Here is a 24,473-nt window from a genome sequence, read left to right on the forward strand (position 1 = left end):
GACATATCTTAACAGTGTCTTTTGAGGAGCAGATGTTTTAAATTTTGAAGTCTAATTGTATCAATTTATTATTTTATGGATCATGCTTTTGGTGTCATACCAAGAATTTGTGCCCACTCCAAGGTCACAAAAGTTTTCTACTATGTTTTATGTTTTCTTCTAGAAGTTTTATATTTAGGTTTTACATATATGATTATGGTCCTATATATAAACATAAAAATAAATATGTGTATATATACATATTTTTTGAGACAGGGTCTCACTCTGTCACCCTGGCTGGAGTGCAGTGGTATCATCATGGCTCACTGCAGCCTCAACCTCCCAGGCTCAGACAATTCTCCCACCTCAACTTCCCAACCTGGCTATTTTTAATTTTTCTTGTTGTTGTTGCAGACACAGGGTCTTTCTAATTGCGTAGGCTGGTCTCAAACTCCTGGGCTCAAGTGAACCTCCTGCCTCAGCCTCCCCAAACGCTGGGATTACTGGCATAAGCCACCGTGCCTGGCCTCATTTTAAATTATTATTTATATATTATACAGAGTGAGGTATGAATTGAGGTTCTTTTTTTGGTTTTGTATATCCAATTGTTTCAGCAACATTTTTCTAAAAGACTATCTTTTCTTTACTGAAAAAGATGCCTTTGTATCTTCATCAAAATCAGTTGTTCACATATATGTCAGTTTATTTCTAGACTTTCTATTCTATTCCATTGATCTATGTGTTCATCTTTATACTAATACCACAGTGTTTTGATTATTACAGGTTTATAAAAGTGTTGCAATCAGGTAGTGTTAGTCCTAAATTTTTGTTCTACTTTCTAAAAGTTGTTTTGGTGTCGTACCTAAAAGACTGTATAAATTCTATTGTAGGTCTTAGAATAATTCGATTCTAGGTTTATATAATTTCAGAACCAGCTTATCAATTTCCACAAGAAAAGGCTATTGAGATTTTAATTGTAACTGTTTTGAATCTAGAGATCAATTTGAAGAGAACTAAATCTTTAACAATGCTGTCTTCTGCTCCATGAACAAGATATATATCTCCATTTATTTCCAGCATGTATTATTTTACTTAAAAAAAGCACAATAGATTTTTTAAAAATGCTTTTGAGGAAAAAAAAAAAAAAAGCTAGAGGGAAATTCACCAAACAATGCAACTGGCAAAATGTATTATGATACCAAGTTTGTGGTGTATTTTATCCTTTTCTCTATTTTCCAAATTTTTTCTAGCATGTTTATAATGTCTTGGCCTGAAGAAGTGATCCTGCAAGCTTATTTGTTCTTGCTCTCACCTTTTGGTTTGTGCCAACTTTTTTTCCCAAATGTCACATTTCTCTTGGAGATCTTCCTTTTCTTTGCTCAAACACTCAACACACGATTGTAAAGCTCGGGACTCAGTAGTCATTCGTTCTATTTCTCGTTTATTCCTCTCGAGGAGCTGCTTCTGCCACTCTATTTCCCCTTTCTGCTGCTGGGCTATCTGCTGCAAATTCTCTAACTCCAGTTTCTCCTAAATCAGATAAAAGAGGACTCAAACATCCTACATGAGAAAGACCTCAGTTTCTTAAGGGTACATTGGTTTTGTTCATTACCTCTAGCACTGCCACCTGAGTCTTCTCTAATTCAGATACCTTTTGGTCATGTTGTAGCTTCAAACCTTGTAGCTCATTGTTTTCAAGTTGCAACATGTCCAGAATATTCTTTAGTTCTAAGGGATAGAAACAAAGCATGGTCCATGATATTAAATGAACTTGGAAAACATTTACAAAATGAAACAGAAAACAATGCTATTGACTAATACAAGATAATTTTTAAAATTCTGTTGCGCTGAATTAATGGTGCTAATTTTATTCTTAATAAAAAATTCTCTAAAAGTATTGTTACATACTATTTAATTTGTTTAAGACATTTTAACAAGCCAGGTGCAGCAGCACGCGCCTGTAATCTCAGCCATTTGGCAGGCTGAAGTGTAAGGATTGCTTGAGCCCAGGAGTTTGAGACTAGCCTGGTTGACAGAGCAAGATCCCATCTCTATATAAATAAATAAACAAACATTTTAACAAAAACATTTAATTAACGAAGATCTGGTTCCAAAGCATTTGCTTCTACATAAAAGAATCAACTAAAAGCATTTTATATAAAATTGATCAAAATAAGTTAAAAATACTTTGAAATACAGACAGATTTACATAACAATTTTTTGGCCTTTGAAATACAAATATTTAAATATTAACTTTTTTTCTGATCATAGAGATATTTGCTTATTGTAGAAAAGTTAGAAAATACAAAAAAAAGCGTAAGAGAAAAAAATAAAAACCCACCATCATTTCACCACCCCAAATCACTATTACAATAGCATTTTGATGTTCCAAGAATGCATGCGCGTGCGCACACACACACTTACTCTCACACATTTTAAAATAAACTGGGACTACATACTCCATATTCATTTTTTACCCACTTTTTTCATTCTTCTCATGGGCATGTTTGTATGTCATTAAATGTTAAAAATATGACTTTTAAATTGGTCATCTGTTTCCAATTTTGCAGGCGGTGTGGTGAAACAGGGTCTTCCTCTGTTTCCCAGGCTGGAGCATAGTGGCATAATCATAGCTCACTGCAGCCTTGACCTCCCAAGCTCAAGGGATCCTCCCTGCTTGGCCTTCCGAATAGCTGAGACTACAGGTGCACATCAATGTGTATCGCTAATTTTTGAATATTTTTGTAGAGATGGGGTCTCACTACATTGCCCAGGTAGTTTTGAACTCTTAGGCTCAAGCAATCCTCTTGCCTCAGCCTCCCAAAGAGCTGGGATTATAGGCATGAACCACCACACCCAGCCTGTTTCCAAATTTTGTCATTATAAATATTGCTGTGATGTACATACTTGCCCTTTCTGGAGGAGTAGAAATGGGCTGACTGGTTCAACAGGTGTGAATTTTAAGAGTCTTGAAACACTGGGAGATTGTTCCAGTTTACATCTCAATTGATAGACTGTGCGTGCTCTTCTTTCAGCACACTCTGATCAGCAATGAGCATGATTATTTTGCTTTTAAATAAAGTTTATCAATTAAAATGGCAGAAAATAACATCATATGCCTTTTATAACCTGCTTTCTTTGCTTATTAGTAGTAAGGTTAAACTTTACAGTTTGGCCATTTCTTATTTTTTTCTGTGACTTGTAATACACAGACATTTCCAACCTCAAACTTTGTATGATTGTTTTCCTTTAAACTTACCAGTTTTATGTTTAGACATCTGCCTTAAAACAATCTGAAGATTTTCTTCCTCTTTTTCAATTTCCTGCTTTATAAATGTAAGCTGAGTTTTTCTTTCACTAATCTGAACGTTCAGTTCTCCTTTCTGAAAACTCAGTTCTTCCAGAAGAGATTTTACTTCCTGTGTTTGAAAAAAAAAGTTATCCCCTCCTGTGACTGTAAATGAAAATTACTTCAAAATAAGTTCTGTTATTTATTGTTTTATTTCATAGAAATTCTAATTTGGAAACAAGCTCATTTTTGCCTTTTATGTCAAGAACAGCATTATATTTTGCAGAAACCTATTTCTATATAATAAAGTAACATATTCTCTTCATCTAAATATATTTGCAACATTACTATAAGCAAGGCAATGTGCTATAGAGAGAAAAGCCTGAGACATGGCTCCTGCTCTGGAAGGGCTTAGCACCTTGTTGAGTGGTAAGGCAGGGAACATAAACACGATCACAAAAGGCTAAGATGCCCTAGGAAACATGCAGACTGTTTCTAAACTCAAAAGAAGGAAACTCCTTCTTCCAAGAGAAAGAAAAAAGTCAGAGAAGTTTTCTTTTCTTTTTTTTTTGAAATTGAGTCTCACTCGGTCACTAGGCCGGGGTGCAGTGGCACGATCTCGGCTCACTGCAACCACCGCCTCCCGAGTTCGAGTAATTCTCCTTTCTCAGTCTCCCGAGTAGCTGGGATTACAGGTGCATGCCACCATGCCTGGCTAATTTTTGTATTTTTAGTAGAGATGGGCTTTCACTATGTTGGCCAGGATGGTCTCAATCTCTGAACCTCGTGATCTGCCTGCCTTGGCCTCCCAAAGTGCTGGGATTACAGGTGTGAGCCACTGCACCCGGCCAGTTTTCTTAGAGGAGGTGGCATGAAGCTGCATCATGAGAAACAGGTGAGATCAGGCTAGTGATAGGGGAGAAAGGGAATTCCTGGAGAAGAAATGGTATGAGAAAGGTACAGGGGCAGGAGAACTTTGAGCATATTCAGAAAACAACATGGGGGACTACACATGACAGCCACTGCATGGATACATAACAAATTGATTTTACAGAGGAATCAAGATTTCAGGAATTTATATTTTCATTTGGGGAGAAGCAATGAAAATACATCAAAGTAAACCTATAGCACTGTCCTAGGACTCTTCAGAAAACCTAATAAAAAACACACCTTAATGTGATTGCACTTCTCAGCTACTTCAGTCTCTCCCAGTCTCAGAGCTTTCTGGAGGTCAGCTTTTGCCTGCACCATGCTTCCTTGGAGTAGATGCAGCTCCTCCTTTTTATGCCCTAACTGCCTGTCCAAGACAGCCATCTCCTGCTGCTGACTTATCACCTGTATTAAAGAAAAGGGAAGAGTAAGTTTGACAAAGGCCATACAGCCCTCCGTGCTAACCTGGAGATAATTTAGTTGTCAGGTAAAATCAGGAGCTAATAGCCTAGCCCCCAAGAGTCAGAAAACCCAGGCAAGGAGTGCAAGGGTGAAATGCCTAATGAAAACCTTGAGCTCACATACTTAAAACCACTCAAATCACAGTGATCACAGTAAGAACAACAATATGACAATCATGATTATCTCTCAGGTTATGGTTTTCCAAGAACTTTTATTTTTATACCCTAATTCCATTTTGACATCCTTGGTGATGGAAGTTAGTCAGAGATTTTAAAAATGCATTCATTTTTAAAATTAAAAACTTGTTACAATTTTAAGGACAATACGTATTTGTTTACAAAAAAAAGAAGACCATGCGGATATGCAAAAGGAAGAAAACAGAAAATACTCAGAATCCCCCTTATCAGATGACCACTTTTGTACTTTGGTATTGACTAAAAATACAACCACAAGTGTTCATAAAGGCATTTAACAGAAATGATATCATAGAGTATACCATGTTTTGAGACTCACTTTTTTTACTCAAAAATATTGTATTGAGTTGGGATTCAAATTTAGTTCAGACTTTATGATTAACAACTATAATACATAGCCTCATTTATTCTTTTCTACAATTAAACATGTATTACTTTTATAATCATACAGTGCTGTGTCAGTTGTTTTTTCAAGGCGTCTATTGCCATACCTGGCTTTTCAGCTTTTCCAGCTCAGCTCTCTTGGCTTGAAGGAGTGTCTCAGATTCTTTAAGGACTTGCAGGTGGTGATCCTCATTGCGTTCTGCCATCTCAACGTCTTTTTGCAGTTTCTGAAGCCTACAAAGCACCAGCAACACTAGAGCAGATACTAAGGGACTCGGAACCCCAGAGCTGTCTTCCAGCACAAACCCCTTGTAGCCCTACAGGGGACTTACTTACTCTTCTGTCAGTTTTTCCTTCTTCTTGCTTAAACATTGGAAGTCTGAGTCTTCTGCTGCTACAATTTTGTTTATTTCTTTCAAGATTTCTTCTTGCTTGATTTTATGCTGCTCCAAATCCTTTGCATCAGCCTGGAGTAATCTAAAGCACATTGCTTTATTCCCCCCAGGTCCTGTAGACTTACCATGCATTATTTATCATAAACCAATTATTATCCCCTTAGAAGCAAACTTTTCATTCATCTCAATGTGTACATCAACGGCTTAGGGAATCCACCTACCTTAGCTGCTGATGAGCTTTGACAAGGTTAACGGCAGTTTCCTGAGCTCTCCTTTCTAATTCCTCAGCATCTGACTCGGTTTGCAATAAACTTCTCTTGGCATCAGTGAACTTTTCGACAGCATTTTTTGTCTAGAAAAGAAACTGTCATTAAAAGCCATTCAGTTACAATACTCACTCACAGCTACTGGCCATGTAAACCAGTACATCTCTTTTGGAAAACAAGATGATACAGAAAGACATAAAAATGTCCATTCACTATAACTCTAATTCTTGGTAAATAATTCAGAAGCAAAGAACTACTACAGAAAAATGCTCATTGTATAATATAAGACCTGACAAATAATAGGCTAAGTGATAATGCATTAACAAAGTGGAATACTGTGTAGCCTTTAAAATGATCAGATGACAATGTAGCAACACAGAAGAAAGTTAATACTATGTTGGCTGAGAAAAATAAAATGATATAAGCACCGTGAGAGCAACTATGTAAAACTACACGTGTCAATAAAGACAGAAAGACTATATAAAAACAGTCACTTGAAAGTAGTGGAACTAAAGATGCTTTTTATTTCAAAATAATCTGTAATACTATTATATCATTTAAAATATTAAAACTATCTACCCAACTAAGTGGTAATGAAGTGATTTTACCAAGATTCTCTCCACACAGAAACTCTTGCTGTACTCTATAGTCATTATCAAGTGAAGTAAAAATGCATTGATCTGGTGATAATGTAATTATGGCTGACAAACACAAACATTAAATACTTTGCAAATGTTTAAAATCTTCCTATATAAGAGTTGGTAAAAACATAATTTTTTTTTTTTTTTTTTGAGACGGAGTCTCACTCAGTCGCCCAGGCTGGAGTGCAGTGGCGTGATCTCGGCTCACTGCAAGCTCTGCCTCCCAGGTTCACACCATTCTCCTGCCTCAGCCTCCCAAGTAGCTGGGACTACAGGCGCCCGCCGCCACGCCGGCTAATTTTTTGCATTTTTAGTAGAGACGGGGTTTCACCGTGTTAGCCAGGATGGTCTCGATCTCCTGACCTCGTGATCCACCTGCCTCGACCTCCCAAAGTGCTGGGATTACAGGTGTGAGCCACCGTGCCCGGCCCACATTTTTTTTTAATCAACTTGGTTTCTTTTTCTGCCTAACATAAGATGCTTAAAACAATGACATCAAAAGTTCCAAAAATAGAGCAGTGACTCACCTTCAGCCAAAAAAAAAAAAAAAACACTGAAGTCTGCCATTGTACTAAAGCCAGAGGAGTCCGTATGTTAAATTTGTCTATTAAATATCTGTGTGCATGCAAAAGGGTTGGCAAGCTCCCAGAGAGCTACATATTTCACCATACGTCTTTCCATTTCAGATAGCTTGTTTCTGTCAGTTTCATCAGCAAAGCACTGGACAAAACTCGCTAGGCATTCCAGAAAAGCCACCAAATAGTTTTTTGTCTCCTTCTATGTCAGGTTTTAACGCCTTACAAAACGCCACTACTTTCTCTCTCCTCCTCCTTACCAAGCTGCCTCCCTGAGTCATTTTGGGAGGATGAAGGTGAAAGAACTTATCAGCCTTGGTTCACTTACTACCTCTGCCTACTACCACTGCCATCAATTTTCTTTTGATGATTTTATATATATATACACCTATATATGTTAATATATAACAAAAATATACCAAAATATATAATCAAAATATACCACTGATATTTTGAAGATATATCATCAAAATAATATATCTTATTATATATTATTATACCAGTGATATTTTTTTCCTCTAGTTCTGCTCACATCTATTTTCTCTCACAGTAATCCAACATATGACAACAGAAGGAACAGCTCATCTGAAAAGAAAAGGACTTTTTCCATTCTTAATTACTCACAGAATTTCTTTAATAAACAATTTAGTTCCCAGGTAATAGATTGCTTTTAATTTAAATATATTCATGTTGAAATAGCAAAATAAAAATAATAGTTCCTGAGGTGTTTCATGTGGGTAAGGAACTCTTTTCATCCTGGAATTCTCATCTAATTAAAAGAGTCCTTGGCTATGTGACCCTGGGCCAGTAATGAGCCTCTCTGAGCTACATCAGTAAACCAAGCTAACATCATCTTACAGGGCTGCCAGGAAAGTTAAACGAAACATTTACAAAATGGCCATGCGTAGCCATAGCAGTGGCTCAATAACAGGTAACTCCTTTTTTTCCCCAACTTCCCTCTGTGTTGTAGTCTAAAGAATATTATCGGGCCAGGCGCAGTGGCTCACGCCTGTAATCCCAGAACTTTGGGAAGCCGAGGCAGGATCACAAGGTCAGGAGTTCAAAACCAGCCTGGCCAACATGGTGAAACCCCATCTCTACTCAGGAGGCTGAGGCAGGAGAATCGCTTGAACCAGGGAGGTAGAGGTTGCAGTGAGCTGAGATTGTACCACTCCACTCCAGCCTAGGTGAGACACCGTCTCAAAAAATAAAAGAATAATAGGCCGGGCACGGTGGCTCAAGCCTGTAATCCCAGCACTTTGGGAGGCCGAGGCGGGCGGATCACAAGGTCAGGAGATCGAGACCATCCTGGCTAACACGGTGAAACCCCGTCTCTACTAAAAACTACAAAAAACTAGCCGGGCGAGGTGGTGGGCGCCTGTAGTCCCAGCTACTCAGGAGGCTGAGGCAGGAGAATGGCGTGAACCCGGGAGGCGGAGCTTGCAGTGAGCTGAGATCTGGCCAGTGCACTCCAGCTTGGGTGACAGAGCGAGACTCCGTCTCAAAAAAAAAAAATAAAAAATAAAAAATAAAAAATAAAAAAAAATAAATAAATAAAAGAATATTATCTCAGACCAAAAAATATTTTGTATCATTATCAACTTGAAGACCAAAGTAATACTTGTGAGGTCCATTGTAGTTTAATAAGAATATAAAGATTGACCTATTTCAAAAAACACAGCAGAATCCAAATAATTAGATATAAAAGATGCATAGGATAAGGAGGTGGGGTGTGCTAGGAATTAAGTAACTTCAGGAATTTTAAATATGCTGTTTTATTTAATCCATGCTGAAAAGCCTACATATTCTTAGCCTGAATTTAAAGATAAGAAAAGCAAAGCCAGGGGACTTATATGACTTGCACAAATTCTCACATCTCCTTAACTAGCAGAGTCTAGCCTGGAACCTGGCTGTCTGACTTGGACAACTGTCCTCTTAGCACACACATTCTCTTTCTAATCCTTCATGCAGATAGTAAGCTGACTCACCCACACTGAGCTCACACCCCAAACCACAACAAGACATACCTTTTCTTTAGTGCATGAAAGTTCACTCTCAGCCTCTGCCAGGAGTCGGTCAGCTTCCCTGAGCTCTGAGCGACGTTTCAGAAGAGTCTTCTCAATGCACTCAATTTCATCTACAATATCTTCGTGATGTTTGAGTGATTTTTCTATTTCTAGTTCAGTCATAAGACTCTCAACATTTCCATCAATGAAGTCCCTAAAAATAATACACACACCCATTACAAAATTGTAAATGTAGACAACATAGGTACTTGTAGCCTAACTACTAAAAAGATCTACAATGATTTTCTAATTTTATATGAGAATAGATAAGAAAGACTGCTACATTTGATTCTGTTCAAGGTCTATGTTTACCATTTTATTAAACATGGAATTCTTATTGGCAATAAATGCATAATATGTAAAATGCATGACATGGAATTGTTTGCCCTTTTAAATATAACAACAAAGATTATTGTGTTGTCATCTCTTGACCAAGAAAATGTTGATACTTCTATTCTCTTGAGGTACAAAAATAAAGCAAACCACTGGCCAGGCGCGGTGGCTCAAGCCTGTAATCCCAGCACTTTGGGAGGCCGAGACGGGTGGATCACAAGGTCAGGAGATCGAGACCATCCTGGCGAACACAGTGAAACCCCGTCTCTACTAAATATACAAAAAACTAGCCGGGCGAGGTGGCGGGCACCTGTAGTCCCAGCTACTTGGGAGGCTGAGGCAGGAGAATGGCGGGAACCTGGGAGGCGGAGCTTGCAGTGAGCTGAGATCCGGCCACTATACTCCAGCCTGGGCGACAGAGCAAGACTCCGCCTCAAAAAAATAAAAAATAAAAAATAAAGCAAACCACTACCACAATATTCATCCATTCCCTCAAAACTATCCTTCAAGGGCAGTTTATAGGCTGCCCTGAAGACTACCTGATTTTGTGATTTATTCCATTCGGCTAAAGTAAAACTCTGGTGACAACATTTGACATATCAAAAACCGTGACACACAATTCAATATCTTAAGGCTAACATGACAAAATTATTTAAAAATTAGATTATCTATCACTGCATGACAGAAAAATATGAAAATAAATTCAACATTTAACAGATTCTTTCTCTTTAAATGAAGGCATACATATGATTTTTACTTTCTTCTTGGAACATTTTTGTGTTATCCAAACTTCCTAGAATAGTATTTATTACACTTTTATAACTATGAAAAGAAGTGGCGATCCTACCACCCTATCACCTCCCTCCAAAATACCTCAGAATAAAAAATTCCACTCTCCAATGTGTATACTCACAAAAATAACAGATACAACCATCTGCCTAACCTTCAAACGTCTAGCCCCTATCTTTTAGGTGTGGCCCTTGCTTTCACTTGCCAAGACTGTTAGTCACATGTCTGCTGCTAGATGGCAGCAACCACGTCTTTCTTACTTGTGTTCTCTGCAGGCCTCCCTACCACCCTGGGGTCTGGGCCAGTCTGGGTTAAATGACAAAAACTGGGGAACTGTCATAATTCATGGACTTCTGCAACAGATAGGCTTTTGCATAATTAACCCAATCAACAGACGCTGCCTTCACTAAGTGACCCTATGACAGGTGATAGGACACAGAGATGGAGGTCCAGCTACTGCCTTCAAGGAGCTCCTGGGCTCCCCACAACATTGTATGAACAGTGCTATGACCAAGGTTGCTAACCTTGAATTGTGGGCACCTGAGAAGAAATAGGCTTTTAACGAGGAAATAAAAGAGAGGGGATCTCTGACCTTTATTTTGAAGACACGCTGGAGTTAGGCAGGGGGGTCAGCAGGGAGAAGACAGTACAAGCAAAGGTGTAGAGGCAGGAGAAAATGTAGTGTTCAGGGAAACCACAGGAAAGGAGTGAGCCAGACCCAATACTGTGATAAAAGAAAAAGACAGGTGGGTTTCAGATGGAGAAGGGCCGTGTATATTCTGATGGGACTGAGAATCACACGGGAAAGTGGAACAGTCAGATTTGCAGTGTGTCAAGATACAGTGTAGACCAAGAGAGAAGACATGGAAGGCCAGTGTGGAAACTATTACAATCGCTAGGATGAGAGTAATTAAAAGCTAGAGAAGGGGAGATGACAGAAAGGGACCAGTTTGAGAGCTCTCTGGACGCAGTCAGCAGGATTTAGAGACCAACTGGAAGAATAGGAGAGTAACGGAAGAGAAAGAGTTGAGAACCCCTGCCATATTTTTAGCTAGGGTAACTGGAGAAGGGAAATGGTTAGACCACTCTTCAAGGGGGACTACAAGAAGAACTGATTTGTGTTATTGGACAAAAGAACTCAGAACTGTATTGCTCAATGTGGTACTCAATATGTGGCTATTAAATTAATTGAAATTAAATTTTGTTCCTCAGTTCCATCAGCCACATTTCAAGTGCTCAACAGCCACATTGAGCTTGTGGTTACTGTTTTGGACAGAAGATCAAGAACATTCCAAGATTACAGAAAGTTCTATTCGACAGCATTAATGAACTAATATCGCATTTGTCTGAATTATAAAAAATATATTAATTACTTTTGCTGTTGACGTTTCTGGACAGTTCTATGTAATTCTTCTACTTCACGCTCTAAGCTTTTCTTCTCTTGCAAAAGATCATCAATATTATGATGCAGTTCTTCCATTTCTTTCTCGGACTGCCGCTTGGATGCTCTCATCCACCGTTCTTCCTGCTGCTTTGATTTTAAATGCTGCATTATGTCTTCCAGTCTAGAAACTTCATTCTCCTGAATGAAGAAGGGGAAAAACGCAGAGCTGAAACATCACAGGATGTTTCCTCTCTTTCCTGCCAAAAGCTGAAATTAACTGTGGTTAAAGTGGTATCAATGACCCAAAAAATGATGGTAGATTCTAAGACTTTGGTATAAAAAGTGAAATGTCACGGATGAAATTGATGGACAAATAGAACCTTTAATTTTTCAAACAGTCTGACTATGATTGAGAAACACTCGCCAAGCCTCTTGTGGATAACCTCTGCCTCCAAAGAGTTCGGTGTCTAGCACAGAAGACTTTCTAGACAGAAGTCTCTCCCTCCTCTGGACACATGGGAGAAACGTTTTCTGAGAGGTCTGCCCAGAGGAAGAGGTGTTTTGCCTGGGTTTTGAAGAATGAATGAAAGAGGAAAGACCCAGGCTGAAGAAGTAACATATGCAAACGTAGGGAAGCATAAAAGTGCACCTGAGAAACTATATAAACGGCCCGGTAAGCTTGGAGAGTAAAAGAACCAGTTTAAGAGATTATCAATAAATGCTGAATAGAAAGAAATTGTTACAAATTACAATGTGCAAGAAAAAACTACAAGAGAGTATGAGTGACTACTATAGTTAAACTTGTAAATGCACACAGACCCTCTAAAACTAGTCTGACTTATTACAATGGTACTGGTGGACTTGATATGTGTCCTAGTTTATCTTCCACTCAATCTGCCAAGAGAGGAAGGAAAAAACAAAGGCTCCAGGTGTTCTGAGTCTGAAGGAGGAGCTTAGATTGTATTTTATTTCTCTAGAACCAAAAAGTCAGAAAGTAATCTAATGAGGCTGGGCTGTAATCCCAGCACTTTGGGAGGTCGAGGCAGGCGATCACTCAAGGTCAGGAGTTCGAGACCAGCCTGGCCAACATGGTGAAACCCCGTCTCTGCTAAAAATATAAAAATTAGCCGGGCATGGTTGTGGATGCCTCTAATCCCAGTTACTCGGGAGGCTGAGGCAGGAGAATCGCTTGAACCGGGGAGGCAGAAGTTGCAGTGAGCCAAGATTGCGCCGCTGCACTACAGCCTGGGCAACAGAGAGAAAGTCCGTCTCAAAAAAAAAAAAAAAAAGAAAGAAAAAAGAAAAAGGAAGTAATCTAGTGATTAGGAAATAATTATTTCTTAGAATCTAGCCTAAGAATAAGAGATACAGTAAGAATTTAGAGTCAGCTACAGTACCTACAAATATAGAAATGTTGTACAGTCATTAAAATACTGTTTAAAGACATTTATAAAACCATGGGCAAATGCTTATAACATTAAGTAGGAAAAACAGAATACAAAATATTGTGTACAATAAAATATAAACTATGACAATAAATAATAAATCCCACCACCTAGAGATAATCCCCACCAAAACCTTATCCCCACCAAAATATAAACTATGAAAATAAAAAATAAATAAATCCTACTACCTAGAGATAATCCCCACCAAAACCTTATTGTATGCTGTCCATACCTGTGTTCATACACGTGCACATACATGTATGTGTATACACTCATACATATGTGTATGTGTACAAGTACAGGCACTAGTAAGTGAATATATACATACACATTAATATAATACCTGTCAATAGAAAAATATATAAGCTTTGTAAAAATGGTAAATTTCTGGACTGAAAACATTTATTAAATGGCTGATCCAGGTTTGTGATTGGCCTGAGACCCTAACTCCTGTACATATTTTTGTTTTTTTGTTTTTTGTTTTTTGCTGTTACCGGGGCTGGCCTTGAATTCCTGGGCTCAAGCAAACCTCTTGTCTCGGTCTCCTGAGTAGCTCGGACTATAGGCACACGCCATTGCTTTTAGAAGAGAAATTTTAGTAAGAAAATGCTTGCACAGTTCTAAACATCAGCCTTACAAACACACCATTGCCATATAATACATTCATAAACAGGTCAACTCATTAAGTATATACCCTTATCAGTCACCCATGGAAACAGTGTGGAAAGAGAGTTGTACGCCTTTCCACTTACTAAGTTATGGTGTTCAGGGACATTGCAATGCAGCACACCCATAGGGATGAAGGGGATTGAGAAGTTGCGGGGTGGAGGCCCATACACCATGGGGGCCCCAGCAGGAGGTGGGCCATAAACAACAGTGCCAGGGGTGAGAGGTCGGCTATTGTTTGGCAAGGGAGGAGGTGGTGCATACAGGGCCATGCCCTGGGGTACAGGAGAACCATCAGGAAGCACAGTATACATCATGTATCCAGGAGGAGGCACAAATGGGGGTTCTTCTTGGTCATCCAGCTCACTCTCTTCCTGACTATCTCCTCCACTGTCTGCATCTTCAAAGAAACAAACAGAAGAGTTTATTAAACAAAAGAGTGTTTTACCCCCATGGTTTACCAGGTAAACAAATTTAGTAGAGAACAGCAGCATTTAAGCCAAGATACTGGAGATGTGAGAATAAAACTGAAAAAAAGGTCAAAACTACTTTTGAAAAGCAGCTCAAAACATGGATTCAAAGTATTTTCTATGGCTGATACTTGAGTTTTTCTTATGTTTATCTGTTGGTTTGTTTCTGCATTCATTAATTTATTCATTAATTTATTAAGTGACCATCTGGGTATCTAATTCATGCTACATACAAGATCTCACAGCACTCAGAGTTTACCACTGTCATGACATTTAACACTCTCCAATGTGATAGCTTACTAACTTATCTGCCCTAAAACCAGAAAATATGTTTGCTGATCACTGACAACAGAGAACCTAGAACACAGGCACACAATAAACACTCAATAAACACTTCCTGGCCACATGCGTGGCTCATGCCTGTAATCCCAGCACTTTGGGAGGCCGAGGCAGGTGGATCACTTGAGGTCAGGAGTTGGAGACCAGTCTGTCTAATATGGTGAAACCCCCATCTCTACTAAAAATACAAAAATTAGCCAGGCATGGTGGTGCACGCCTGTAATCCCAGCTACTCGGGAGGCTGAAGCAGGAGAGAGAATCACTTGAACCTGGGAGGCAGAGGTTGCAATGAGCCAAGATGGTGCCACTGCACTCTAGCCCGGTGACAGAGTGCAACTCCATCTCAAAAAAAAAAAAAGTTTCTGAATGAACAAATTCTCAGAAGGTCATATTCACATTTTACAGATTAACAGTTTCAGAAGCTAAATAATTAGCCGAAGACCACACAGCTAATAAGTGAAAAAGATTTACTCAGGTCTGACTCTTCCCCCAGAGCTCTGGAAGACAGACCCATAACACTTCATTTTAGGAAGGTGAGATTAATGCCATGATGCACAGACACAAGACACCGTGCTCCAGTACAGTCAAAGAGGCTGCTTAGTCAGCCTGGGTAAAGCAGGGTGGAAGAAGGCTCCATTTAGGAGCATTGTTTGAGGACCTAGGTCTTGCTGAAGGATGAGTAGGCAGCAGCATGGGAGGGGAAGGAGGAAGGACATTCCAGACAGGGTTTAAAATGACGACAAGAGGTCACTGGCCAAGACCAGATCACAGAAGACCTTATGGAGCTAGCTAAGGAGTCTGGACTGTGACTTAGGGATTTCAGGGAATCCATAAAAGGTTATTAAACGGGCAAGAGAAATGCAACTTTCCTATGTGATTTGACTTACCTCTATTTGGAAACAATTTATGTAACCCACTCCTGATAGGAGAATAAACCCAGTATCCTGAGGCAGGGGGAGGTCCACTGCCTTCCTTCCCATCCTGCTGCCCAGGGCATGGTTTTCTAACAGGAGTTGAGGCTGTGTACTTAAGGCCAACACCAGAGTCCTTGGTGGCCTGGGAACTATGGCTGGAAACCTAAAACAAATGACAGCAAAGCACACTATCTATTACAAATGGAAAGGCTGATTTTAAGAAATGTCAAAGTCTAGAGCAAAGTTGACATGTAGCAAGGTTGAGAAAGAACTTGGTTTCTTTTCATGATCCTTATTTTTCACAGAAGTGAGGTGATTACACGGTCACATAAACTGCAGTTCCATACACAATTCAGCTTATTGACATCCCTCTGGACTTGATCAATATGGCAGTGTCAGGGAAGCCATGCAGAAAGGAGGGCTGTGTGGGTAATGGCTGGGGTCACATCAGACTGGTCTGTGAAAGTGAAGGGCTCAAAGTGTGGTGAAAGCAACCAAATTAATGTCTATTTATCCTTTCAAAAGCCATTTTAAAACACCCATCTCCTATCCTCTCTTTTGGTACAATTTTCTAGAAATCACAAGTCCTTGGCCATACCAAAATGGAAAAAGCATGTTATCTGGCAGTTTGACTGGGTCAATTTTATGCAGCGACTCCCCAGGAGACAGAAATGAAAGTAAGTTCTCCACAGTGATCAGACTCCTGGGTGTCAGCCTCTGTTCTCTCTGTAGTAATTTTTCCTAGTGGTTTTTTGTTTTGTTTTGTTTTTAACCTCGTCCTTAATGGCCCAGCAACTGAGGCAAAGGAAACCTGTGAACTTCGAAGAAATCTGGGGACACCAGTCTTCTGTTGTCCTGGGAGCTTGGCATGGCTTTAAAGCTCTACTCTGCTACCCTCTTTCTCCTTCCCAGTCTGTAGGTATATTCTCTAAACCCTCACCCAGCTCAGGCTTATATGTTTTGCTCTAATTTATACTGCTTCCACCTCCAACTCTGGTTGTACCAAGGAGTTGGCTTCCTTTAGGATTGCTGGGAGAATCTAAGATTCTGCTCTTCAGGGGTCTGGTTAAATCTACACAGCCCTGGGATCCTAGTGTGTCTGAGCTGCTTCTCCCTGGCTATTGCTCATCGGCTGATTCTAGCAGGATGGCACTAGGACCCCCTCTGCTTTGGATGAATATAGCCTACAGTCTTCTCCTTACTTCCCACATTCAGGCCCCAGTTTTCTTCTCACTTCCCACATTCAGGTGCCAGGCTCTGACCATTTCTCTTTAACATCTTTTAATCTCATCTCCTCTTTCCCAGATCCACTGATCTAGCTCTGGCTTCTACTTTTTACCTCAATCAGTTCAAAGAGCCCCACGGAAAGCTCACCCTACCACAAGTATAGTCTCTGTACTAGCCAGAATATTATTCCTAAACTACAGCTCTGATCATTTTAGTACACAACCCATTTTCCATGGCCTATATAATTAAGTGTAAGAGATTCTAAGGCCCTTTAAAAAAAGCATGACCTCAGGCCGGGCACGGTGATGGCTCATGCCTGTAATCCCAGCACCTTGGGAGGCCGAGGTGGGCAAATCACCTGAGGTCAGGAGTTTGAGACCAGCCTGGCCAACATGGCAAAACCCTGTCTCTAGTAAAAATGTAAAAATTAGCCAGGCATGGTGGCGCGTGCCTATAACCCCAGCTATTCAGGAGGCTAACACAGGAGAATTGCTTGAACCCAGGAGGCGGAGGTTGCAGGGAGCTGAGATCACACCACTGCACTCCAGCCTGGGGGACACAGCAAGACTCCACCTCAAAAAAATAAATAAATAAATAAATAAATAAAAAAACATGACCCCAATCTACTTTTCAGCCTCATCTGACACTGTTCCTATAAACCCTCTAGCCCCACAAAGCTACTTGTCTTTGCTAAGCCAGTAACTCTCCTCTTCCATACAAGCTGTTTCCTCCCTCCTAAAAGTCCATCGCTCACTGCGATGGAAGCATTCCTTCCTGAACTTCCCATCAGATGAATCCTTAACATCTCTCTGCAACTAGAGAATACAGGTCAGGTCTGTTGTCACCATTTTGCAATTATGCTGGTATGGCCAATGAGCTCTTTGAGAGCAGGGGCTTTACCATTCAATGTGATGCCTCACCACTGCCTACCACTGGGCCTAGGTTTCAGTAAGCACTGAATGAATGTTTGTTAAAAGGACATGAAATTCAGGTGCCTTTTTATCTGTCGGAGGTTCTGCACAATTCTATGCCCATTTCAGCAGGCTCTCTGGGCTCAAATCACCTTCTCCCCTTACAGCATCCTCATTCAAGGACCTTAACACATACCACTTGAGTATGAACAGCCAACTGTCACCTTCCCCAAGAAAGCCCTATTTTCATCTCAAATATTAAAAACACTATAGAACCTCAATGCACTGCTTAGCACAGAAATGTCATTTTTGGTACCTGCTCATAAATTTGGGGAAGGGGACAATGTCACACTTTCTTCAAGAAAATTCAGTATACATTCCCAACACCACAGAATTCCTACTTTTGATGATGGTGGTGGTGGCATAAAGTACCAATAGCCTCGTCTTTTGAAAGGATCTGCCATGCTGCTGATGTAATCATTCTGATAAGAAACTTCACGTCGAAGTTCAGCAATTTCTTCTAAAACATTTTCAAAACCTCCTTTGTTGTCTGTAAAGAAAAGTCATTCTATGAAATTGATATGAAATCATTTACTTCTTTTCTTTCTCAAAATATAAAAGAGATTCCATGAGAGCCAATTAATTTTATCAGTTCCTCAAAGCTGACTTTCAGTCTGCCCTTTGGTAAATAAAAAAAAAAAAAAGCAAATAAACTGATTTGTAAACATTATTTTTTTTGAAATTACAAATACAAAGCCCTCTTTTTCTTTATTTTGAGACAGAGTCTCACTCTGTCATCCAGTCTGGAGTGCAGTGGCCCAATCTTGGCTCACTGCAACCTCCGCCTCCCAGGTTCAGGTGATTCTCCTGCCTCAGCTTCCCGAGTAGCTACGTTTACAGGTGCCCACCTCCACGCCCGGCTAATATTTGTATTTTTTAGTAGAGACAGGGTTTCACCAGGTTGGCCAGGATGGTCTCGAACCCCTGACCTCAAGTGATCCACCCACCGTGGCCTCCCAAAGTGCTAGGATTATAGGCGTGAGCCACTGCGCCCGGCCACAAATACGAAACTCCTGTCTTGGCAACCAAGTCCCCCAGTAACACACTTACAGAAAATACTTTTAAAATTATCTGATTTTACTTATTAAGCTAATTACCACAGCTCTCTAAATCAAGCATGGAATTGATTTGTAACAGTTAAAGGTAAAAAACAAACAAGATGATTTAATTTTACAACTACAAAACCACTGCCAAAAATCAAAGCCCAGTCCTTTACCAGTTCCGGTGAGGTCTAGTACATTCTGCAGCCTTGCAATCTCTATCCTTTGTCGTTCCATTGTCTCTTTCAGTTTCTCAATTTCTAGGACCTGTGAGTTTGATCCAGTACCTACACCTGTTTTCTCCATCTCAAGTCGAAACTATTTTAAAAAAATCACACAAAGTTGCCAATGAATTCATTCTTTCCCAAACACATTTATCCTTTCAACTTGATTATGATTCTATAATATTTATTTACACTTTCCCAGTGAGGAAACTGCATTACTTGGAAACTGCACCAAGCCTGGCACACAGTAGACGATAAAGTACTGATTAACTGTTGACTGCACTTCAGAATTCTTTGAGACATCACCTACAGTAATTTTGTCTTTTAGGAACTGATAAGAATCTGATAAAGGGGAGGTCTCTGGGTACCAACACTGACCTGCTCCTCCTTCTGCCTGAGGAGATTCTGCAGGAGTTCAATCTCAGCTTCTGCTCGGGTCAGATCCCTGGCTGCTTGTGCTGCCTTTCTGCTGAACCTCTCTGCTTCCTGCAACTCCTACTGGGACAGAGGTATGAGAAAGGCACCACTGCTATCACAGGTTGTTTTCTCCATTTCTTCCTCTTGGATTGATTCCTCTGCTTTCATCACATTGCCTACCAGGCTGTTCATAAAAATGGACACCCAAGCCCCACCTTCTCCTGTGTTGTTCCCATTGTTGGGCAGCCTGCCCAGCCCCCAACCCCAAGGTGCGACATCAGAAAGAGCAAAGGCTAACTTTTTTACTTTTGTACTTTTACTACAGTCTTCCATGATTATGTCTCTCTGGGCTCTCATCATTAGATATTTTTGTCTCCTATGATCTGCTATCTTAATCTTATTAGCATTTGCATCCTATAAAGCACAGTAACAGCCATTAGCTCCTAGCTCATAGGAGTCATACTATGAAGTAACATTTTCACATGACTGCACAAGATGAAAAATTTGAGATTCAGAGGGATTATATGACAATCCTTCAAGAACCCTTGTCCAGGTAGATATTGACAGCTACCTCCCTAAGCAGATCCTTACACATAAAGGTAGGGATAGTATGTTTATTTGATGATTCCTTTCAGGGCTCAGTAGAATGCAGGATCCATGGCAACACAAAATAAATTATTGGGGGTTGTAATATAATCTGTAGGTCTTAAGAAAAACAGACAACTTTACAGTGGTTTATAAAATAACCAATGCTTATAACAAGATCAATAATACAAGTTGCCACGTTTTTTGACAGCAGCATCATTGATGGAAACCTGTTCTGTACATATGAACTCACCTCTGCTCGCTCCTGGTTAATTTTCATAACAGTTCCATGAAGGGACTTCAGCTGGTCTTTGGCAATGGTGAGCTCAGCTGTGGCTAGCTTATCAGAGGTGGCCACAGCTTTCTTCAGTTTTTTCAGTTCTTTATCTAAACCAAAGAATTGCTCCTGAGATTTGGCATCTTCAAGTTTCTTCTAAAATAAAAGAAACATTAATTAAACAGATGAATTATTTGGCAGGAATGAATTCAGATGTAAGCTCCAGGAGGGTAGGGACTCTGTTCACTGCTGCCTAGAACAATACTTGATACACAGGAGGTACTCCACATATATCCACTGAATAAATAATAGATCTCAAAAGTGTGAGAAACTTGAACTAGGTCTTCTTGGTCAAGAATCTTAGTGGTCATAACTTCTTCCATTTATTGGAAAAACATTTCCTGGCACTACCACCAAGGCATGGATGAACCTGCCTTTGAAATCAGGCCTTGGGCATAGGGTGTTAGTAAAAGAATTTAGCATTTTTGAGCAACTGAAAGGAGAAGCACAGTGAGAAAAGTAGAGATCTAAACAGAGGCAAATCATGTAGGCCTCGTAGGCTTAAGAATTTTGGTCTTAATCCTAAGAACAAAGGAAGCTACAGGAGGGGAGACTGATTATAGCCACTTGACATTTTAGAAAGAGCATCTTGGCAGCTCTGGAGAGCAGGGTCATGAGTAGAAGTGACAGATCGATCAGACAGCCACAGCAGTCATCCAGAAGAGAGATGATGACAGCACAAGTGTCTAGCCTCAGAGAAGGAAAAAGGTCATATATTCCAGATATATTTTAGAGACGGATTCAACAGGACTTGGAAACTGATGGCTTCTCAGTGAAGGATAAAGCAAGTCATTCACTGAGGCTGGGAGAAAGCAGACGGCAGGTGTGAGGATGAGAAGATGTGAAACAGTGAGGCATGGGAGAGGAAGATCACCACAGGAAAGGGTCATATTGTCCATTTGAGATTGGTAACTATAAGTTTTTAATGACACCACTATACTGGATGGGTGACTTTTTTCTCCAGGAACACCCAGTGTAAGTACAGGCCCAAAGAAAGCAGAGAGCTTCAGTTTTGTCAGGGAAATAAAACAGTAGAAAAGGACAAGGGACTTGAGGATATTTGTAGAGAAAAAAAAAAGTTATAGCTGGTAGACCACAAAATTTAAGTTGGACAAGTAAGAAAGTAAAGACAAGGGCTTAACAGATAGCAAAGGTGGGGGTGAGGCTAATGAACTGGAAGCTCAATAAGGTTGAGAAATTTTTAGTGTGTGGATGCCAGCAAGATAAGCGGTTATGATCAAAGCAAGACACTTCAGTTTGTGATTTCAGAGGTGGGTGCAATTTTTAAACTTGACAAAGTCCAGAATGTGACAATGGGAGTAGATGGTTGAGGTGGAATGGAGAAAAGCCATCAAAGAGAGGCAGCGGTATTAGAAAGGATGATGAGGAGTTTAAAAGTGGCCGGGCGCGGTGGCTCAAGCCTGTAATCCCAGCACTTTGGGAGGCCGAGACGGGCGGATCACGAGGTCAGGAGATCGAGACTATCCTGGCTAATACGGTGAAACCCCATCTCTACTAAAAAATACAAAAAACTAGCCGGGCGACGAGGCAGGCACCTGTAGTCCCAGCTACTCGGGAGGCTGAGACAGGAGAATGGCGTGAACCCGGGGGCGGAGCTTGCAGTGAGCTGAGAGCCGGCCACTGCACTCCAGCCTGGGCGGCAGAGCAAGACTCCGTCTCAAAAAAAAAAAAAAAAAAAAAAAAAAAAAAGGAGTTTAAAAGTAACTTTCCATGGATGTGTCCAATTGGACAAGAGGTTTCAAAGGAGTCAAACTCCTCCCAATATCATTTGTTAAGTACCACCTAATTAACTCGAAAGTCACTCCTTACAAATTCTCTTGTTTCCATCTACCACGACACCTGGTCTTAGGTTCTTGATTCAATGACATGCATCTAGGTCCCACCCAGGTCAGGTTCAGCACTGTGCCAGCAATGCAGCCAGAGGTGACTACAGATCGCACCCGTCTCAGCTAACCTAGCTGCCAGTGGGCAGAACACTGCCAGCAGGTACTTATGTGTCTCATTTTCCAAGCCTTCCCTACCTTTTTCTCTAACTCTCGGAGTTGGGCCAGAATTCTCTCCTTCTCTTCATCAGCTTCCTGAAGTTGGAGATCTGTAAGGCCTTGGATTTCCTCCATACTTTTTAGATTTTCCTGCAAATAGTGAATTTCATTCTCCAGTTGCTGGATTCTCGCTTCATGTTGCCTCTTATCAAAATTAATCTGTGAAGAAATAAAATTTCAAGAATGATTTTTAGGCAAAATATGTTTTAAGAAAAATTAAAACTTTTTATGAATTATCACCCATTTTACTATAGGCTGTAACTTAATTATTTACTAACGAGTTGTCAGGAATGGTTTTATCTTGAACGATCTCTAGGAGTCATTTGAATGTCGCCTCTTCATTAAAATCATCACATCAAAAAATACCAGATTCTGGCAACACACCATACTCTAGGAATGTGGCATTATTTACCTGACTATTATAAAATAACTTGCCTTTGCTTCCAAATCAAGGAAAACACAATGTCACAAACAAGCCTGACTTTGACATAATAACCACATTCAGGGTTGCGTTTTTTAGTCACACCCAGCTTGACTTGTTATAAGTGAAAATAACAACAATTATGTTGTATTTACATGACAAAGGAAGCACTGTAATTTGCTGAAAAACATTAATATTTGCCAAACACTTCCCTCCAGGTGCCTCTTGTCCTTTTCTTACTCTTGCTTCCAGGGCTCTCTCACAGGCCTGCCTGAACTCTTCTTGTCCAGTTGCCAGTTTCTCTTGCTGCAGAGCCATTTCTTCTTGGAGTTTTCTTTCTCTAACTTGTGCTTCATCTCTTTCCCACTGGGAGTGTGCAAGAATTTCACTGAATTGTTTCTGTAAATCAGCAAGACTTTTCCCTAAGACATCTGAAGGACTATGGATGCTAGTAAGGAGGAGGAAAAATGGTATAAATGTGACATTTAATTTTTGATGCAAACATGCTATTAACATTAGCTCCAGAGTAAAAAGCCATGTGGAGGGACTGGTGTCAATCTATAGCAATTTACTGACCATCTCCTAAGTGCAAATTATTGTTTTATCAAATGACTGCTGCTGCCACTCTGACACCATAGGCTCATATGAGGCTAACAATATTTGCTCCAAAAATAAATGTCCATTTCATATATTTGAAATAATTATGTTTTCTTTTGATGTTTCTTCTCTATTTAAAGTGTATAATGTGGCTCTACTTCCTGACCATATATAATTAACTTTCAAGAAAAAATAACTCTTAAATACCAAAAATTACCCTTAAATACCAAAAAAAAAGATCCAAAATGTAAAAACTATCAGTGGCAGACAATTAAAATTAAATAATCTTTTGTCTCAGTCATGAAAACATTATAAGGAGAACCTTACAAAAGAAATTTGCCATTAACAGAACTTAGAAAGGTGAGTTTATCATTGAACCTCACACTCACAACTCCCAAGTTGTGAGGCCCACTCTAGTCTTGGAGGTCTTGCTTTTTCCTTACTTCATTTCCCCAGCTCCTAATTTCAGTTTTCTTCTTAGCTCATCCACACGAGCTGCCACTTCTTCTGGACGAACCAAACCATCAACCACATGGTTAAGGTGATTCTGGAAATCTTTAAGTTGCTGTTTTAAGAGATTATTGTCATCCTATGGAGGGGGATGAAATAGGGATTATCTATTACATGACAGCATATTTTCACTACTAACGAACTAACAAACATATCTAGACCACAGAACTAAATTCAGACAATGCCTCTTTCAAGTAAAAAGAAATTCCTAAAATTTCCCTATGAGTAATCTACTTCAAACTCAGTGTAACAATGTTAACTGAAATGAAGAATTTAGAATGCAATTAATATGTTTTTAAGTGCCTGTTCCGTCTGGAGTCCTCTTTATCTGTAAAATTGCCCCAAGGTGGCCCTTTCTGTAGTACTATCTAATCCTGGCCACAGATCATCTGACTTGAGGCCAGTCAACACATCAACTAGCCAGAAAACAGGTTCTCATTCTCTCCATAATTTGAAACAAGATTCAGTACAGCAAGTCTATATAAATGTTGGACTTGAAAATACATCAGCTCAGGGCTGGGGTCTATGCTGGGCCACAAACAATGCTCGGAGAGATGGAA

The 24,473-nt window shown here is 40.0% G+C and overlaps 1 protein-coding gene across 18 annotated transcripts in view; it reads right to left on the bottom strand.

Moving 5' to 3' along the window:
• The window catches only part of CNTRL (centriolin), a 98,600-nt gene that overhangs the window by 13,727 nt on the left and 60,400 nt on the right, over positions 1-24,473 (bottom strand). For 12 of the 18 annotated variants that reach the window (XR_004443570.1, XR_004443569.1, XM_033237597.1 and 9 more), the window contains 18 exons: positions 23,847-23,992; positions 23,047-23,254; positions 22,365-22,544; positions 20,239-20,418; positions 19,362-19,478; positions 18,936-19,077; positions 18,061-18,209; positions 15,495-15,684; positions 13,885-14,198; positions 11,677-11,885; positions 9,143-9,335; positions 5,855-5,985; positions 5,575-5,715; positions 5,346-5,472; positions 4,439-4,603; positions 3,239-3,398; positions 1,592-1,707; positions 1,292-1,509 (listed from right to left, as the gene is read on the bottom strand). Coding sequence is in view for 15 of the 18 variants with exons in the window: in XM_033237597.1 (XP_033093488.1) it covers positions 1,292-1,509; positions 1,592-1,707; positions 3,239-3,398; positions 4,439-4,603; positions 5,346-5,472; positions 5,575-5,715; positions 5,855-5,985; positions 9,143-9,335; positions 11,677-11,885; positions 13,885-14,198; positions 15,495-15,684; positions 18,061-18,209; positions 18,936-19,077; positions 19,362-19,478; positions 20,239-20,418; positions 22,365-22,544; positions 23,047-23,254; positions 23,847-23,992 (3,086 nt within the window). In the remaining 3 variants the exon portion in view is untranslated. Of the gene's footprint in view, positions 1-1,291; positions 1,510-1,591; positions 1,708-3,238; positions 3,399-4,438; positions 4,604-5,333; positions 5,473-5,570; positions 5,716-5,854; positions 5,998-9,142; positions 9,336-11,676; positions 11,886-13,884; positions 14,199-15,494; positions 15,685-17,975; positions 18,210-18,935; positions 19,078-19,361; positions 19,479-20,238; positions 20,419-22,364; positions 22,545-23,018; positions 23,255-23,846; positions 23,993-24,473 lie in introns of those variants that run through there. The other 6 variants (XM_033237606.1, XM_033237607.1, XM_033237608.1 and 3 more) reach the window with 6 other exon arrangements.

The sequence above is a fragment of the Trachypithecus francoisi genome, unplaced genomic scaffold (genome assembly GCF_009764315.1).
Source record: "Trachypithecus francoisi isolate TF-2019V2 unplaced genomic scaffold, Tfra_2.0 Lachesis_group16, whole genome shotgun sequence".
In the NCBI taxonomy this organism is placed as follows: Eukaryota; Metazoa; Chordata; class Mammalia; order Primates; family Cercopithecidae; genus Trachypithecus; species Trachypithecus francoisi.